Raw genomic sequence first — 19,127 nt, forward strand, 5'->3', positions numbered from 1 at the left:
AGATGGAAGTGGATTCCAGATTTTATCTGTTGATGATGTTGTGGGACACCATCAAAGGTCTAATCCCCAACCTGATGAAAGGCCAGCTGCATAAACAGAGACTAATCATAAAAGACTATGAAGGAAACAAGATTCCTGTCATTGGCATAGGGGAATTCTGAGTGAACTTCTGGAACTACTGCGAGATCCTGCCTTTAACCATGGTCAACTGGCACCGGCCAAGTCTATTGGGAGTGGTTCAAGCCTTCAGGGATCAATTTCACTGGAATACACAGCATCACCGAAAGCGGATGGGAAGACAACCTGATGGAGGAGTTCTGGGACGTGTTCGATGGAAAATTGGGCAAGTACTTGGGGTCCCCTATTTTGTTTAACCTAGATCCAAACACAGCCCCAATCAGACTAAAAGTGAGGTGAGTCCCAGTCACGCTTAAACCAAAAATAGACAAGCAGTTAGACAAGCTCATTGCCTAAGGACTCCTAGAACCCATAGACCATGCAAAATGGGAAACCCCTATCATCACATCTATAAAGCCAGATGGATCTCTGCGCATCTGTGCTGACTATCGGGCCACCCTTAACCGCACCCTACAACAGAGTGCATAACCTGTCCCAGTGGTGCAACACCTTTTACGCTCCTTGGGGTGGGGGAAGATCTTCGCAAAGCTTGATCTCACACAAGCTTACCAGCAATTGCCAGTAGATGCTGAGATGGCAGAAGCACAGACAATCGTAACACACCGAGAGGCTTTCAAATGTAATCAACTACAATTTGGGGACAGCGTTGTCCTGGGGCTATTCCAGAGCCTCATGGAATGATTATTGCAAGGGATAAAAGAGGTGGTCCCTTATTTTGACGATGTCCTCATATCAGCAGAGGACAGAGAACAATTACAAAAACGCCTAAGGGAAGTCCTGAGCCGATTCAAAGAGGTGGGGCTAAAAGTGAAAAAAGAAAATGCCAGTTGGCAGCCAACAAGGTAGAGTTCCTAGGCTATTTAATAGACAGTGAAGGGATCCACCCCACGGACAGTAAAATTAAAGTAATCACAGAAGCCCCCAATGCCAACAAGCAAAACAGAATTTCAAGCCTTCCTGGGTCTCATTAACTTTTACAATATATTCTTACCACAGAAGGCAACAGTGGCGGAGCCACTCCACAGACTCCTTGACAAAAAGGTAGCCTGGCCCTGGGGGCAAAAAGAAGAAGCATCATTCCAAGAAATAAGGAGCATAATTACATCAGACCGTGGACTAATACAGTACGAGACTTTACCATTAATATTAACTTGCGACGCTTCACCATTCGGGGTCAGCATGATCCTCAGCCACATCTTACCAAATGGAAAAGAAGCCCCCATAGCCTTCTACTCAAAGACATTATCCAAACTGGAACAGAATTATAACCAACTAGACAAAGAAGCTTTAGCTGCAGTCACTGGAATCAAGCAATTCCATGAATACATTTATGGAAGGAAGTTTACACTAGTAACCAACCACAAACACTATTGGGAATCATCGCAGGGGATAGAGCCACACTGAACATCTTGTAGCCATTTCAAGAACACCAGCAACAGCAACCGACATCACGAGAGCAACAGCTAAAGACAGAACTCTGGTGCACGTTTTGAACTGGGTAGGGAGAGGGTGGCCCGAGAAGGAGACAGCCGAAGGAACTAAACCATTCAGGAACAGATGAACGGAACTATCAATATTGAAAGGGTGCATACTGTGGGGGGATCAAGGTAATAATTCCTGAAAGTGTAATGGATGACATAATGGAAATGTTGCATGCAGGGCATCCGGGAATAGTTAAAATGAAATCCCTGTCAAGGAGCTATGTGTGGTGGCCAGGGATGGATAAAGAAATAGAGGCATGGGTATCCATCTGCCAGGGTTTCCAGGAAAACCAACAAGCTCCTCCCACAGCACCCAATCATGAGTGGGAAACACCAAGGGGACCATGGTCAAGGGTACATATCGATTTCGTGGGGCCAGTAAAGGGATACACATTTTTTATCATTGCAGACACATATTCTAAATGGTTGGAAGTCAGCATCATGCAGTCCACGACAACAGAGGCAGTCATTAGAAATCTAAGGAAACTATTTGCTACACATGGCCTGCCAGATATAATAGTATCTGACAATGGATCCCAGTTCACTGCCACCCAGTTTGAGGGTTTTTAGCACAGAACGGGTTTAGGCATGCCCTATCGGCACTGGGACACCTAGTGGACTCGCTAGTCAATGAATGGACAAGTGGAACGCATGGTCCGGTACACGAAAGTGACCCTCCAGAAACTAGGGCCAGGGGACATGTAAGTGAAAATAGGTAAGTTATTAAGCATACAGCACATAACACCCAGCGCAACCAAAAGCACGGCCAAACTACTCATGGGGAGAAAGCTGAGATCACCCCTAGACAGATTACATCCCATATACAACCCAGACAGACCACTAGATTCATCAAGCAAATTCCGGACGTTCCAAACAGGTGACCCAGTTTACAAAAAAACCCTAACGGGAACCTCTATGGGTACCGGTGACAATGGCCCAGGTAATGGGGCCACATTCTTACAGGGTCAACATGACTGATGGCAGAAGCTGGAGAAGACACATTGATCAACTAAGAACCCAAGGGACAAGGGGGAACACAAACATAAACAGAGAGGAAGAGGGAGACCCTTCACACATATACATTACAAGTGGAGAGGAAGGGGAAGACACTTCCCACAGATGCAACACACCCAGAGAGGAAAGGGGAGACCCCAACCAAACAAAGGATAACACAGAACAGGCCCAAATGACTAACATGACACAACCTCAACAAGTAAGGATAGCATCAAAAACAACGAACGAAAATAGCAGTCACTTACCGGACACACAAAGGCAGGGACAAACCAGGGGAGAAATTAAAAGGGCATATCTAGTGGCGGTAGAATGGCTGCCCTAGTGAGAAGCTTTGAGGGGGTTCCAAGGGAGCGAACAGGAGAAGCGATAAGTCCAGCTGAACAGCTCAAAGACCAGTCCATGACTGAGCTGCGCAGGTCGGGGTGCACCCATAGCCTACCTATGTGATTATGTGCATTAGGCAGGACAGGATTGGGTGGACTGGACCAGGTTGGGAGGGGTGTTAGATATGTACTGTACATATGCTCCTCTGATTGGTTGGTAGGTGGCGGCAGGAATTTGAAGAGCTGTCACTGGCTGTAGCCGGGAGCAGCTCCACTGAATAAAGGAGCTGCCATGGCTACCGTGGTTGTTCTGAACAATGCAATAAAGAAGCTAAGCAATCAGAGCCCCCTGAGTTATCTCTAGCCCACAATTTAACACATTTCATACTTGGTAAATGGAGTGAGTAATACAAAGAGGAAGACTTCGGAAAAGAAGCACACATCTAAGAAAATATGACATGTTGAAAGAGAGAACTATAATTCACAACCTTGATTTAGACCAACTTTCCACTACCATTTCTCCAGTTTACTTAAGTTAGGATCAATCTTCTTTTTTCAACAACCAGAATCTAATTATTTTCCACTACTCCATGGGACACATGTAGTTGCTTAATATTAATTTCTGCTTTATTGTTCCCACCTTCTCATTGTTAAAATACATGAGATTTTTTCCATCAAATCTGACGAAACGTCGTTGGAAGACATAATTCCTATGAAGAATGAAAGGAGAATACTTTAAATCCAGAACTGTTCACTAGGGACATGACAATGTTTATTAAAGGACTGATGGGGAGCTCAGCTATACAGGTAGTCCTTGACTTATAACCTTAATTGAACCCAAAATGTCTGTTGCTACAAGAGACATTTGTTAAGTGAGTTTTTTCCCGTTTGAATATCTTTCTTGCTGTTAGGAATAACATAGGTTACCTAACGTAGTTTGGGTAAAATAATATATATAAACTATGATAGTAAGTTTAAGTGTGTGTCACTTTAAACTGCAAAGCATGTAATTTTGGGTGCGGTGTGAAACCGCCATAAGAGGGAGCAAGAGAACCTGACAATTACTGACTATACTGGATTGATGGTTTGTTAACTGCGTGTTTTCCCTACTGCTGAGTTGCTGAAGGAAGAGAGGAGTTTTGACTTCTTCATATCTCTACTGCGAGGAGATATATTCCTGGACTGATATTTGTAAGTTTACTGACCTCTCTTTTTCGACACTGGAATTTGCAACTGAATAATCCCTGGACGGACTGAACTAGTGAATGATATATGGACTGTTTTGACTATGCTAAAACTCTTACTGGAATAAACTATTTAACTAGCACGGTGTATCTGTTTTACTGAGTGTAAGCTACAAAAACGTTTATCTCACATATTTTGCCTACCTGCCTGACTGCCGTGCAGATTCTGCTAGGGTGTATCCCTAACACTTGCCATAGGTGTTAATGAATCACTGCTGTTGTTAAGTTAATCACATGGTTGTTAAGTTAATTCCCCATTGACTTTGCTTGTCAGAAGGTCACAAAAGGGGACCACATGACTCTGGGGCAGTAAAACCATCATTAATATGAGCCAGTTGCCATATTAGTGCCATAAAGTGGCCAAATTTTGATCACGTGACCATGAGGATGCTACAATGGTATAAGTGTGAAAAACTATAAGTCATTTTTTTCAGCGCTATTGTAACTTTGAATGGTCACTAAATGAACTGTTGTAAGTCAAGGACTGCCTGTATCTGCTTTTAAAGCTGTAAGTGAAGAAGGTCAACTCTACAAATAGTATTTAATTACATGCAAATAATATTAGTTTAAATGGAATATTATTAATATCTCTATGTGTTTTTTTTAATAAACCTTACAATGATATCTTTATTACCCTTAGATCAGAATTACAAACTTTATGATATGATGTGTAATGTACACATAGCAATGGCTAATTTTCTTACAAAAAACATATTTAGGTGAGGCTAACTGAAAAGAAGAAGTTGGGAAGAAATAAAAGATAGGGTCTCTTCAGTCACCTACCCCTGTGGAGAGAGCTTGTCCAGCCAGCCATTGAGAACAAAGAGCGGCTGCTCTGACGAAGATGCGTAGCTGGCATAGGGAGAGATGGTTAAATCATCTGAATTTTCAACAGAACATATAGGATCAGAGAGCCTGAATGGAGAACTGTTGAAGCTTTTGAAGTCTGTTGAAGCTTCCACAGTAGAGTAGCCCTCAGTCTCATTCTGAGCAATGCAGCTGATACCAGTTTCTCTCTTAGCAGTTGGACTCTTGTCTTCTCTCCTGGGATTTCTTTCACTGAAAGATGAATGTCAGATTTATTTAATCAATTAGAAACTGGTAGAAACAGGAATCCCTCTCCTATTGTAACTTGAGGCCAGTAAAAGCACTCCCAGCAAAGAAAGATAATTCCTAACTCTGAAGTTCCATATTTCTTAGACTAGCAATAGAAATAAATATGAGAAAAATTAAAACCATTAGAAGTATACTAACTCCTTAGTGCAGTGGTTCCCAACCTTTTTTTCACCCCGCACCCCTAAAGAAATTTCACTCGAACCTCGCACCCACTGAAATTTAGACTTTAGGAACTACTGAACGTGTTAAATATATGGTAGGATTGAATCTTTTCAGCTATGTATGTGATGGCCACTAAATAACAATACTTAACTCTAAAATGAAAACAAAGTTAATCCTTTGCATAATAAATAAAAATGCCAACATATAGCCAATATCCTATTATTTACCTGGACTTTTCTCGCACCCCCTGGCATATCGTCTCGCACCCCAGGTTGGGACCCCCTGCCTTAGTGAATGGCTGCTCTCTCTCTTTCTCTCTCTCTCTCTCTCTCTCTCTCTCTCTCTCTCTCTCTCTTATATATATATATATATATATATATATATATATATATATATGTTTTCTGAGGTTTCGGACGAACGAAGATGATGAATGAGATCATCAAGCGATATAACATATATATATATATATATATATATATATATATATATATAATATAATATATGTTTTCTGAGGTTCTCATGGTATTTGTATGTGGATCTTTGGTTGTTCAGGTTTTCTCCCGCGTAAGATTCAAAGTATCTAGGCAACGCGTTTCGATGAAGTCTCATTCATCATCTTCAGGCTTCTGTCTTCGGCTCTTGCTTCTCAGAGTGATGTGAGATTGCAGCTGCTTCTTCCTTTTAACTGCTAGTGGGGGTGGGACTTGATTGGGTGGGGGCTTGGCTGTGTTCTGATTGGGTGGGGGTGTGTTCTCATTGTAGGGGTTTGGCTGTGTTCTGATTGGTTGGGGGTTGGCCGTGTTCTGATTGGTTGGAGCGTGTTCTGTTCAGGTGGGGGCTTGGTTGTGCTCAGGTTAGTCTTAGTTGCTGGGGATTTGAGTTGGTGAGCTGTGATCTTGCTGTTTGGCTTCGAATTCGTGGTCGTGCTGCATCTTCATAGTGGGTGTCGGTTTGCTTCATGTATGGCTCGGAGGGGTTTGAAGTGGGTAGTGATGCAGCTGCAGTGCAGCTTCTGGTCCATGATCGTGTCTCATCTTCTGAGTGGGTGTGAGTCTGTTTTCTACATGGAAGTGTGGTGGTGGCATCTTGTGTGGCTCTCATGGGTGTGGGACTGGTGTCATTCTTCATGTTAGGTACTCGTCTGTTCATGAGGGCGGGTTTCCAAATGGCTGGAAGGCGGGAGGTGTCATCTCGTTTGTTCATGCTGTGTGGGCGTTTTTCTATCTCTATGGCTTCTCTGATTATTCTGCTGTTGAAGTGTTCGGTTTTGGCGATAGTTCTGGTATTTTTAAAGTCAATTTCATGTCCTGTGGCTTTGAGGTGTTGGACCAGGGAAGAGGTCGTTTCTTCTTTTTTGATTGAGTTCTTATGTTCTTCAATGCGTGCACTTATTCTTCTGTTAGTTTGTCCAATGTATGTGGTAGGGCAGGCAGTGCAGGGGATTTCGTATACTCCTTGGTTTTCTAATTCGATTTTGTCTTTGGGGTTTCTTAGGATGGTGGATATATTTCTGTTTGTGCAGAATGCTGTTTTAATGTTGTGTTTTTGGAGGATCTTGCTGATTTTGTCTGTAGTGTCTTTTATATATGGGAGGAGGGCTTTGCCGTTTTCTTGTTCTCTGTCTTGGATTTTGGTTGGGGTTTCTTTTTGGATTAGGTGGGTAATCTTCTTTCTTTGGAATCCATTGGCTGTAAGTACGTTGGTGAGAATGTGTAGTTCGGTTTTTTGGTGTTGTTCATCGGCTAAGCATTTTGTTCTGGAGATGAGTGTCTTGGCTACGGAATTGATCTGTGCTGGGTGGTGGTGTGAGAGTGCATGTAGATAGCGGTTTGTATGTGTTTTCTTCTGGTAGATGGTGTGTCCAAGGGAGCCATTGGATCTTTTGTATACCAAGACATCTAGGAAGGGAAGTTGATTGTTGGCTTCTGTTTCCATGGTGAATTGTATTTTGGGGTGTAGGCTGTTGAGGTGTGTGAGGAAGTTGTTCAGTTTTTCTTTCCCATGTGGCCAGATTATGAAGGTGTCATCTACGTATCTGAGCCAGAGTTTGGGTTTGTGGTCGTATTTTTCTAGAGCTTGTGTTTCAAAGTGTTCCATGTAGAGGTTTGCGATGACAGGTGAGAGGGGTGATCCCATGGGTGCTCCTTCTATTTGTTTGTATTTTTGTCCATTGTAGGTGAAGTATGTATTGGATAGGCAGTGGTTGGTCAGATCTAGGATGTGCTTGGGAGGGTTGTATTTGTTTTGGATGGCTGTCAAGGCTTCTTTTATTGGCACTTGGGTGAAGAGGGATATGACATCGAAGCTTACTAGTAGGTTGCTGGGTTGTAAGTTTTGTTTCTTTATGATCTCGATGAACTGGAATGAGCTTCTTACGTGTGAGTTCATGGATTCTGCATATTATATATATATATTCAGTTATAGCTGAAGGATGAGCTTTCATACTGTATGGAAATTGATAAATGTAAAGCTTTGTAAGAATTAAGTGGCTCTAAAATCTGTGTATTCTTTTCTCTACTTCCCTTTCCCTGCTGCAGCATCCTCCATTCTCCTGCAGCCATTGTTCTCCATACCACACTCTGCTCCTCCTCCCCTCCCCCTGCTTATTTAACTATATTGTTACAAAATGTTAAGCTTCTCTGCTACTATAATTATAGTCTGCTATTTTAAAGATTATTCTTTCCACAATGGAAGAGGGAGATTAAATAGGGTAGAGCAGCTTCCCTCAAACTGGGGCCCTCCAAAGGTATTATGCTATAGAATTCCCACTGTAGAGAGCAATGAAGTTCACCATGAGACAAATATGCAAGAGTCATCATCAAAGAAAGGAAGCTGAAGTCCAGAATTCCAGAAGAAACTTTGTGACTGTTGCCAGCTATGGAGGCAAAGAAACATATGTTCAAGATGAAGATTTTTCAGAGGTTTGAGCAACATGGCATTTGGGAGAATATATTGCATGAGTACATAGTAAGTAGCCAATTTTTGTTTATTTTTCTTGTCAGCCACTCCAGCATTAGATCTATGGATTTCCACTTTGTACCTATCTTTCATTTTAGAAAAGACAGTGTTGCAAGAGGTGTAACTCTGCTGCATTTCTTGCAGTAGATGATTGTTCTTGTTATTATAGTAGAAGTGATTTACAAACTTCTGTGTCTATTTATTTTGTGATGCTCACAAATCTAGTCTTAAATCAACAAAAGACAGGAAACAAGACCAACATAGTTACAAAAAAAGCTCTCTGACAAATCAATAGACAAAAAGGTTAAACATAAAAAGAGGGACATATAACTAAAACAGAATAAAGGTAGTCCCCAACTTACAACAGTTTGCTTAGTGAAGTTACAATGACACTGAAAAAAGTGACATGACAATTTTTCACACTTATGACCATTGCAGCATTGTCATGTGATTTACATTTGGATGCTTGACATCTTGCTTATATTTATGACAGTTGCAATGTTTCAGAGTCACTTTCTGACAAGCAAAGTCAATAGGGAAACCAGATTCATTTAACAACCATGTTACAAATTTAACAACTGCAGTGATTAATTTAACAAATGAATTTGTTAAAATGAAAAGTTATAAAATGGGGCAAAACTCATTTAACAAAGTTCACACACCTGCATCAGCAAATAGCCTGAATATGCAAGGGAGGAATTAGGAAAGTTAAGCTCCAGAATAATTTATGTCAAAAATAACAACAACAATAACAACAACAACAAAGAAAGGCTTTTTTCTATATGTAAGGAACAAAAAAAGTCAAGGAAACAATAAGATCACTAATGGGAGCAGATGACAAGAATGTTACAGACAGCAGAGGGTAAGAAGAACTGCTAAATTGCTTCTTTTTTATATTTTTATGCAAAAGGAAGAAACAGCTTAATCTATGAAAAGCAGCTCAAAGGGAATTAGAATAGGTACAGAAGACAAAATAGGCAAAATAGTAAGAAGATCTCTGTCTACCCAGGAAGAGTATAAATCACCCAGACCAGGTGGTCTGTAGCCCAGGGTTCTGAACTCTACTAAGAAGTCATTGTGAATAAAACTATTCGCCTTTCTTTTTCCATCTCAAGTTTGTATGTCCTTTACTTCTCAAATTCTTTTTTTATATTCATATTTATTAAGAATTTTCATATAATAAAAGACAAAACAAAAGAGTTTCATGAAAAGAAGAACCAGGGTAATTTGATAGCAGTGTTCCAATATCTAAAGGGCTGCCACAAAGAAGAGAGGGTCACCCTACTTTCCAAAGCACTAAAAGGCAGGACAAGAAGCAATGGATGGAAACTAATCAAGGAGAGAACCAACCTAGAACTAAAGAGAAATTTCCTGACAGTCAGAACAATTAACCAGTGGAAGATTTTTAGGAAGAGATTGGACAGCCATTTGTCTGAAGTGATACAGGATTTCCTGCCTGAGCAGAGGGTTGGACTAGAAGACCTCCAAGGACCCTTCCAACTCTTCTATTCTGTTCTGTTAAGCTGAAAGGCATAAACTCAGAGCCACTGAATATAAAAGCTACTGTAGCACAGAGTAACTACCTGATGACTGGAAAAGAGCTGATATGATACCAACATACAAAAAGGGGAAAATGGATCCAGGAAATTATAGGCTTATCAGTTTGACATCAATACCTGGGAAAATTGTAGAAAAAATAATCAGGCAAAGGATTTGTAAGCACCTAAAAATAAACAAGGTGACAACTGACTCAAATTTTTGACGGCTGCAATGTCCCAGAGTTATGTGATCACCTTTTGCGGCCTTCTGATAAGCAAAATCAATGGGGAAGTCAAGTTCGCTTAACAATCATGTGACTAATTTAAAAACTGCAGCGATTCAATCATCAAACGTATCAAGAAAGGTCATAAAATGGGGCAAGATTCACTTAACAGATTTTTCACATAGCAACATAAATTTTGGGCTCTATTGTAGTTATAAGTCGAGGACTACTTATAGTTATTATATGGCATATCTGTTTATTGTATACATTCTTTTGCAATTCCAGTGCAAAATCTAATTGCTAATTATAAATCAGAGGTTCAGATATAATTTTCTAAAATATTTAACTGATCTCTTTTCTAGAAGAACAAGATTCCATGTTATGGAATGGCTCCTTTTCATTTAGAAACCTCAAAACCTGTGCTCCTGATAAATGCTTTTCTGATTTGGTCCTTTCTTCCTAGGTTTAAAGGAAAAATGAATGAATTATGGACTAAAAACTTGGATTGTGGATTCTGATAGCTTGCATCACACACTAAACAACTGCATTGCATATTAAAATAGCATGTTAAAGGGAAGGAATCGTACACAACATGTACAGGCAGAAAGGAAGACACACCACTTACATTGGGTCCTTGCTCTGGTTTGTTATATATTTTTGTACATCTTCATAGTCTTGGTATTCAGAAGTTGCTGAATTCTAGAATAGTAAATAATAGATCAGCAGACACAGCATAAATTGATGCCCATAGAACTTTCTTACTGGAGTGTAAATTATCTTTATATTTCCATCTAAATTTTTTAAAAAATCCTTGGGCCATTCCTATTAGTTTTATCTAATAACATAGATTGCTTTGAGAACATACTGATCTTTACTTTTTTGACTCCTAATAATTACGAGTATTAAATTTCCCATACTGTACTAGAAATCTCAGGTGACATTTTCTTTGAATTATCCATTAAATTCCAGCTTATCACCTGGCACTCACAGTCTATCCCAATCTCATCAATTTACACAAAGTTAAGCATTTGCTTCTCTCTAACATCAAAAGCATCATCAAAAAAGCACAACAAAGAATGTTCTTTCTGTGCCAACTCAGAAAGCTCAAACTGCCAAGGAGCTGCTGATACAGTTCTACAGAGGAATTATTGAGTCCATCATCTGCACCTCTATAACTGTCTGGTTTGGTTCTGCAACCCAACAGGACAGACACAGACTTCAGAGGATAATTAGGATTACAGAAAAAAAATTACTACCAACCTGCCTTCAATCGAGGACCCGTATACTGCACGAGTCAAAAAGAGGGCTGTGAAAATATTTAGAGACCCCTCACATCCTGGACATAAATTGTTTCAACTACTTCCCTCAAAACGACGCTATAGAGCACCACACACCAGAACAGCTAGACACAAGAACAGTTTTTTTTCCTGAAAGCCATCACTGCTAAACAAATAATTCCCTCAACACTGTTCAACTATTACAAAGTCTGCACTACTATTACTGTTAATCTTTTCATCACTCCTTATCACCCATCCCCTTCCACTTGTGACTGTATGATTGTAACTTTGTCACTTGTATCCTTACGATTTATACTGACTGTTTCCTAGTATGATTTTGTACCCTATGACTATCATTAAGTGTTGTACCTTATGATTCTTGACGAATGTATCTTTTCTAGGCAAATGTCTGGAAGAACACAGAAAAAGTGTGTAAGATATCCATACCTGCCCCTGGGTAAGCCAGCAATGTCCAAACAGACTCTCACAATAGGGACTGATGAAGTCGTCAACAGCATCTGATGGTAAACAAAGTTGGAAAACCAATCATGACTTCAAAAATAAAAAGTTAACAAAAAGACACTTCAGTGAAGTTAGCTTGAGTCTGATTTAGGTAGAACAAAAATGGAAAATGTGTCTGTCTCTTATGTACTTCTTGTTAGCAGAGAGAACTTTGTGGAATGGATTGCTGTAGGCACACAGGAAGGAGGGAAATTTTGTTTTAGTAATTAGAAAACTTCCTTGCTTATAGTGCTGTTGTTTCAAAAAAAAAGAGCCGTTGGTCTTTCCACCCCAATAAAAATGAATCGGATAATTTGAGCACCATATATATTATTTGCTCATAAAATTCTCTGAGGAAGGGAAAATGGGAAAAACACAGCAAATTACACTGATGAGAAAGATTTGGTTCATAGGACCATGGTCTGAGTTTCCTGGATGATGAAATTAGATGAATTGCAGATCACAACAAAAGCGTCTGCAGATTACATCAGAATGCCAGCATATTTTTTTTTTAAAATAAATTTTATTAAATTTACAATTTAAAAACACATCGACAATACATTTACAAAGTAGAAAGAAAAACGGGTAGGGGGAAAGAAGGAAAACACCCGGCCTAGCACATCGGATAAAGGCTAGTTGGGGGAAAGAGAAAGGATAAAGAGGGAGAGAAGGGAAGGGAAGGGGAGGGAGAATAGGGTAGAAATACAATTAAAAAACAAATGATATCTTTTGGTGACAGTCTGTAAGGATCATTTCTCTTCATCATATCCAATCTACTCCTCTTTTCCATTATGTTTAAGTTATTTTTTATCATTTACATAATTTGTCTCTGTGTAAGCCAATTATACCATGAGTCCCAGTTGTTGTAAAATGTTGAGGACTCTTTGTTTTTTAATGCTATCGTTAATTTATCCATTTCCGCACACTCACAAATTTTCTGAATAACCATTTGCTCTGAAGGTGTATGAGGTAATTTCCAACATTGAGCAAACGCTAATCTAGCTGCGGTTAGAATATGGATTATTACATAATTTGTCTTTTTGGATAAATATCTATCAGAGATCCCTAACAGGAAGAACTCTGTTTATAGTCTATTTGTTCTTTAGTTATCTCCTCCAACCATTTTCTAATTTTTTGCCAAAATTTTTGGGTAGTTTTACAAGACCACCTCGTGTGAAAAAATGTTCCTTCAGTGCTTTTGCATTTCCAACACCTTGAGCTCATGTTAGGGTTCATCTTCGCCAACCTCGAAGGGGTAAGTGCCATCTATATAACATTTTATACATGTTTTCTTTGTACGCCGCCGATTTCGTAATCTTGATGTTTCTATTCCAGATCTTTTCCCATTCTGTTAATGTAATGCTTCTTCCAATATTCCTACTCCACGTTATCATGTTCCCTTTCACTATCTCTTGCTCTAATTCTACCTCTAATAAATATTTATAAAATTTGGAGATATTCTTTTTATTTGATCCTAATAAGATTTTATCCAAATATTGTAATTTGCTATAGATTCGAAACTCTTTGATATCTTGTTTGAATCTGCTATGGATTTGTATATATAACCACCGGTCAATTTTAAATCCCTGTTCCTGTAAGTCCTGTCGAGTTCTTAATTTTCCTAGAGGGTCTAATAAATCTTTATATTTAGTCATTTTTGTTATATCCAAATTGTTGGGATGAACCATTGCCTCCATTGTTGAAAGCCAAATCGGAATTTTTAAATAATGTTTTTTGCATATTTTTTTCCAATTAGTTAATAATGAATCTCTAATAAGGTGTCTATGAAAATACGACTGTTTAGTTTTCCCCACATCCCATAGAAATGCGTGCCACCCTCTCTGAAGATCGTGCCCTTCCAAGGCTAAAGTTCTTTTATTGAGTAAATTGACTCAGTCTTTTAACCATAATAAGTTGGCTGCCCAATAATATAATTCCCAATTTGGGAGTGCTAGCCCCCCTCTACTTTTTGCATCTTGTAAAGCCTTAATATTGATTCTAGCTTTTTTCCCTTGCCAAATAAATTTAAGTGTTACTTTATTTATATCTTCAAAAAAATTTTTGGGTAATTTAATTGGGATTGTCTGGAATAAGTAAAGGAGTTTTGGTAAGATGTTCATTTTGATCGTGGCAATCCTGCCCAGTAGAGAAAGCTGCAGCTTATTCCAAGATTCTAGGTCTTTCTTAATTTGCTGTAATAGTTTATCATAATTGTTCTCTTTGAGCGATTTACTATGTGGTATTAACCATATGCCTAAATATTTGACCTTTTTTGTTGCCTGTATCCCCATGGTTTTTTCTAATTCTTTCCTCTGATTCTCTGTTAGATTTTTAGTCAGTAATTTTGTCTTATTTCTATTAATCTTTAATCCTGCTACTGAACCAAATTGTTCTAGTTCTTTTATTAGGTTATGTCCTTTTTCCATGGGTTCCTCTAGGAAGAAAACCATATCGTCTGCAAACGCCTGTAGTTTATATTCCTCTGCTTTGACCCTAACTCCTTGGATTTCAGAGTTTTGTCTTATCCGCGTTAACAATGATTCTAAAGCAAGTATAAATAGGAGGGGTGAGAGGGGGCAACCCTGTCTAACGCCCTTTTCAATGTTTAATGGGCCTGTTTGTTCGCCATTAATTAGTATATTGGCCTGTTGGGTATTGTAAATTGTTGTGATAATGTTCTCGAATTTAGTGCCCAGACTCACGTTATAGATTTTTTGTATTAAAAAGTGCCAATGTAGATTATCAAATGCTTTCTCCGCATCTAAGAACATGAGTGCAAATTGTTTCTCTGGATGAACTTCATAATATTCTAAGACGTCAATAACGGTTCTTAGATTATTTTTGATTTGGCGGGATGGAAGGAAACCATTTTGGTCTTCATGAATGTATAAATTTAAAACTTGTTTTACTCTATTCGCTATAATTGAGGTATATAATTTATAATCAGCGTTTAAAAGTGAGATTGGTCTATAATTGTTGATATATCTGGCATCTACATCCTCCTTCAGGATTAACGAAATCAACGCCCCCCTCCATGAGTCTGGCATTTTAGCTGCCAAAAGTACTTCGTTAAACACTTCCAGCATCAGTGGCCCTACTAACTCTATTGTGGCTTTGTACAATTCTACTGGAATCCCGTCTGGACCAGGGGATTTATTATTACTTTGATTCTCCATTGCAGATTTCAACTCAGACCATGTAATATCCTTATTTAATAATTCTTTCTCTCCTTCCCCTATTGTTTTATCATTCGTATTCTCCAGATAAGTTCTTATTTTGTCTTCATTGATTTCTTCTTTTTTATATAATCTTTGAAAATAGTTTAATATGATATCTTTTTTCTTCTCAATCTCATGTTGTGGTATGCCTTTCTCATCTATTAGTTGGTGTATCAGTCTCTTTTCTTTTTCTTTTTTAAGTTTATAAGATAGCCATCTTCCTGGTTTATTGGCGTGTTCAAAATAATTTTGTTTGGACCTTCTCAAGATAACTTCTATTTTATCTTGTTCAATTAAATTCAGCTTTTGTTTGGCTAATATTAACTGGTTTTGTATTCCTTGGATCTTAGGGGGTTTTTGTAATTGTATTTCTAAATCTTTGATTTGTTGTTGTAATACGTTTTGTTGGGCATAAGTTCTCTTGTTTCTCATAGCATTATAGGAAATTGTTGTACCTCTTATAATTGCTTTCATAGTATCCCAAATATTCTGTTTTGAAGTTGTTTCATTATTATTATCTTTTAGAAAATAGTTTAGCTCCTCTTTCAGCTTATTAATATACTCTTCTTCGTTTACAATTTGGTTGTTGAGTGTCCATCTTTTTTTTATTCCTCTCCTATCTCTCCAAATTAGCTGTATTGGATTGTGGTCAGCCCATTCATTTGGTAGGATTTTAATTTCTTTTATTTCATTAGCCAAATCCAAATCCATCCAAGCCATATCTATTCTAGTCCAAGTCTTATGTGGATTAGAATAGTATGTAAATTGTTTCTCTTCAAGATTCCATTCCCTCCATAAATCTTTTAAATTTAACTCTTTTATCATTTCCTTACATGCCGCAGAAAGTTCCCTTTTCCCCTTCTTGTTTTTTCCCATATTACTATGGTCTTTTTGGTAGTCTGCAATGGAGTTAAAATCGCCAATCAAGCAAATGTTCCTTTTTTCAAAGCCTACTATTTTTTGTTGGAGGTGTTTAAAAAATTTCCCTTGGTCTTCATTTGGGGCATAGATTGCTACAAGTAAAAATGTGATGTGGTTTATCCAAACTTGTATAACCAGAGTTCTTCCTTCGGGATCCGACCAGGTTAATTCTGCCCTTACATCTTGTTTTACGTAAATTGCAAATCCTTTTTTCTTTTGTTTATCGGCCAGTGCCGTAAAAAGTTTCCCTAATTTTGGACAAATTAGATGTCTTTCATCATTCTTCGAAATATGTGTTTCTTGAAGACATATTATATCTGCGTTATGTTGAATAAGTTTTGAAAATATCCTTTTTCTTTTTGATATTGAATTTAATCCATTTATATTGATGGAGAGCAACTTCTTCCCCTCCACCACTTATCTACGTCTGCTTAGATTTTTGCCTAGTAATGATTCGATTCTCTGGTTGTTGTTGTTGTGGGATTTGCTCTTCTCTCCCAGGTTGTGGTTTATCACTTCCTAAAATTGGAGAAAGTCGTTTCTTTTGGGTTCTGTGATGACATCGGTCCTCCTGTGGTCTCCTTTTAAGTTCTTCTTTAGTGGATTGACCATTCGTATCCGTGAGCTGTTGATAAAAATCTTGGGCCTGTTCTATCGATTCTATTTTGATTTTCCTCTCTTTCCACGTAATTAACATCCCTTCCGGAATTAACCATTTAAATTGGATTCCTTTTTTATTTAAATCATTAGCTAGAAATTTATAATCTTGTCTTATCATCCTCACTTTCTTTGGAATTTGTTTTAAAATCATAATTTCTCTGCCTTTATATGATATCATTTCCTCCCTAGACATTTTCAAAATTAAATCCCTCAGACATCTCCTAGAGAAGCGGATATGGATTTCTCTTGGACAGTTGTTGCGTCTGGTGTAGCTTGTGCTAACCCTATATACCTCATCAAACTCTTTAATTAGATCATCTTTTTCCTTTCCTAACCATTCAGCCAATATTTCTGCCATCAAATGTTCCAATTCTTCATTTTTTGCTTCAGCCACATTCTGGAACCTTAAATACGCCATTGCTTTGTCCATCTCGAGGTGGACCAGTGAGTCTTCCGTTTCTCTAAGTACCTTTTTAAATTCCTCATCCATCCTTTCAAAGTTAGTCTCCATGCGTATTGTTCTACTCTCTATATCTTTTATTTTCACTTCGTTTTTCTCCATGGCCTGCTGTAGAGACCCTATCTTACCCTCCACCTTTGATATATCCTCTTTCATTTCAGCCTTCAGTTTCCCCATCTCATCTTTCAATTTGCTTATATCTGCTCTAGTTTCATTGTGATTTTTAATCATCATTTCTTGCATTTTAGATATAGCTTCCTGCAAGGATAATAGGGAAGTTTGTATATTAATGTTGGGGACATTAGGCTGCTTTTCCCCTGTTAAGGACTCCTCAATAGTTTTTTGAGTTGTTGGTGGGGTGGGTGTCAATGTAGTCGATAGGGTCGGGGTAGCCTTCCTTCCTGTTTTTAAGGCCATAGTTGTCGTGGATGTCATCTCTCTAAGTATTTGTTTTTGTTGATGCACAATTTTAGATATATTATCCCAAATCACCATTCAGTGTTTGGGTCTTGTATTTGAAAGTCTATTCGCGTATTTCAATTTAATATCTCACTCCGCAGTCTTTTCCCCTATATCATAAATAGATATCTACTACAGTATTCTAGTCTATATAATAAGAAAATTGGTCAGCAATAGTACATCAATTAACACTTTAAGGAATTAATCTTAAATGTCTTAAGTAGTCTAAATAAATAGTTATAAATAGTTTATATCAACAGAGTTTATCCCTCTTTACTATTAATACTTACAACAATAATCTCTTAACTCTATAATAATAGTATACCCCCCTCTTTTTTCCCCCCAAATAAGTAGAATTATGTAAGCTATTTAGGAGATACAATAGGGAGGCAGGGTGCAAAACAATAAGAGAAAGGGTAGGAGAGAGATTACCACAGCTTCAGAGAATCAACAAACAAAAAGCAAGGAAGTCATCTTAAAGAGAAAGTAGTGCCAAACTAGTAATATTAAAAGAAAGCAAGTTGGGTGAGCTAAAAGTCCATCTTCCAGCTAGAGAATTCTTTTCAGCCTTCCAATCAGCAAATGGTGTAATGTGCTGACTAATCTACAGTCTCAAAAGCGTCTTTCCCAGCCTTCTGTTCGCCTCTGCCTTCTTCCTCTTGCTGCTTCTTCTTTCTTTGCTTTCCAACTTTTAAATCAACATGCAAATCTTCCAAAGTCCAATATAATGCTCAGTTTGTCTTCTCCACAGTATTAAATAGATGTAATAGTCATGTTGTGCTCAGATCTGAGGATTCATAAGACTCAATCAATGTCAGTATTCTTTCACCTCCGTCGCCTCCCTTTTCTCAAGTAAAGTCAAAAAGAAAGGTCCAAAAATCAGATGAAGCCCCTCACCAATTCCGGACCTCCGATCTCCTGGTTTTAGCAATCTCCCTCTTTCCCCAGCGCTTCCCTTTCACAGAGTAAATCTGTGCTTTCCTTTTGTGCTTAGGCTTTTCCGCTCTCCATTATAATCCTTTCATTTTCCCAGCTACTTTTCTGGCCGCTTTCCGCCCGACTTCTGAGAGGTGCTAATCACAACCAGGAGACAAGAATTTATGCTGTCATTCTTCAGTCATTCTGCTCTCTTCAGTCTTCAGAGGATCCAAGTTATAAACCGTTTCTCTGTTCCTGTTACTCTCGGCCTCGCAGGCTGTCACTGCTTTGCTTATTCACTCAAGTGGCAGACCGGACTTGAAGCCGCCATAGAATGACAGCTTACTCTTTTGCACCGGGCTCGGGAGCTTCCCTCTTCACTGTCGGGGAGTTGCCTTCCCCCCTCTGCAGCTCGAGGTTCTCCACGTTGACACGAACCTCTCCGGGATTTGTGTATCCCTGGGGGATCGCTCCTGGTGCCAGAAAAGGTGTTCAAAGACTGCGGCAGCCTTCTT

At 38.6% G+C, this 19,127-nt stretch overlaps 1 protein-coding gene across 1 annotated transcript in view; it reads right to left on the bottom strand.

Annotated features, from left to right (window-relative positions):
• Nucleotides 1-19,127, bottom strand: part of ARAP3 (ArfGAP with RhoGAP domain, ankyrin repeat and PH domain 3) — a 185,556-nt gene that overhangs the window by 151,012 nt on the left and 15,417 nt on the right. The window contains exons 4-7 of the mRNA XM_026718719.2: nt 11,923-11,993; nt 10,824-10,897; nt 4,984-5,259; nt 3,597-3,666 (exon numbers count right to left, since the gene is read on the bottom strand). Coding sequence (XP_026574504.2) covers nt 3,597-3,666; nt 4,984-5,259; nt 10,824-10,897; nt 11,923-11,993 — 491 coding nt within the window. The remainder of the gene's footprint in view (nt 1-3,596; nt 3,667-4,983; nt 5,260-10,823; nt 10,898-11,922; nt 11,994-19,127) is intronic.

The sequence above is a fragment of the Pseudonaja textilis genome, chromosome 3, assembly GCF_049901715.1.
Source record: "Pseudonaja textilis isolate UNSWEBS1 chromosome 3, rPseTex1.2, whole genome shotgun sequence".
Classification (NCBI taxonomy): Eukaryota; Metazoa; Chordata; class Lepidosauria; order Squamata; family Elapidae; genus Pseudonaja; species Pseudonaja textilis.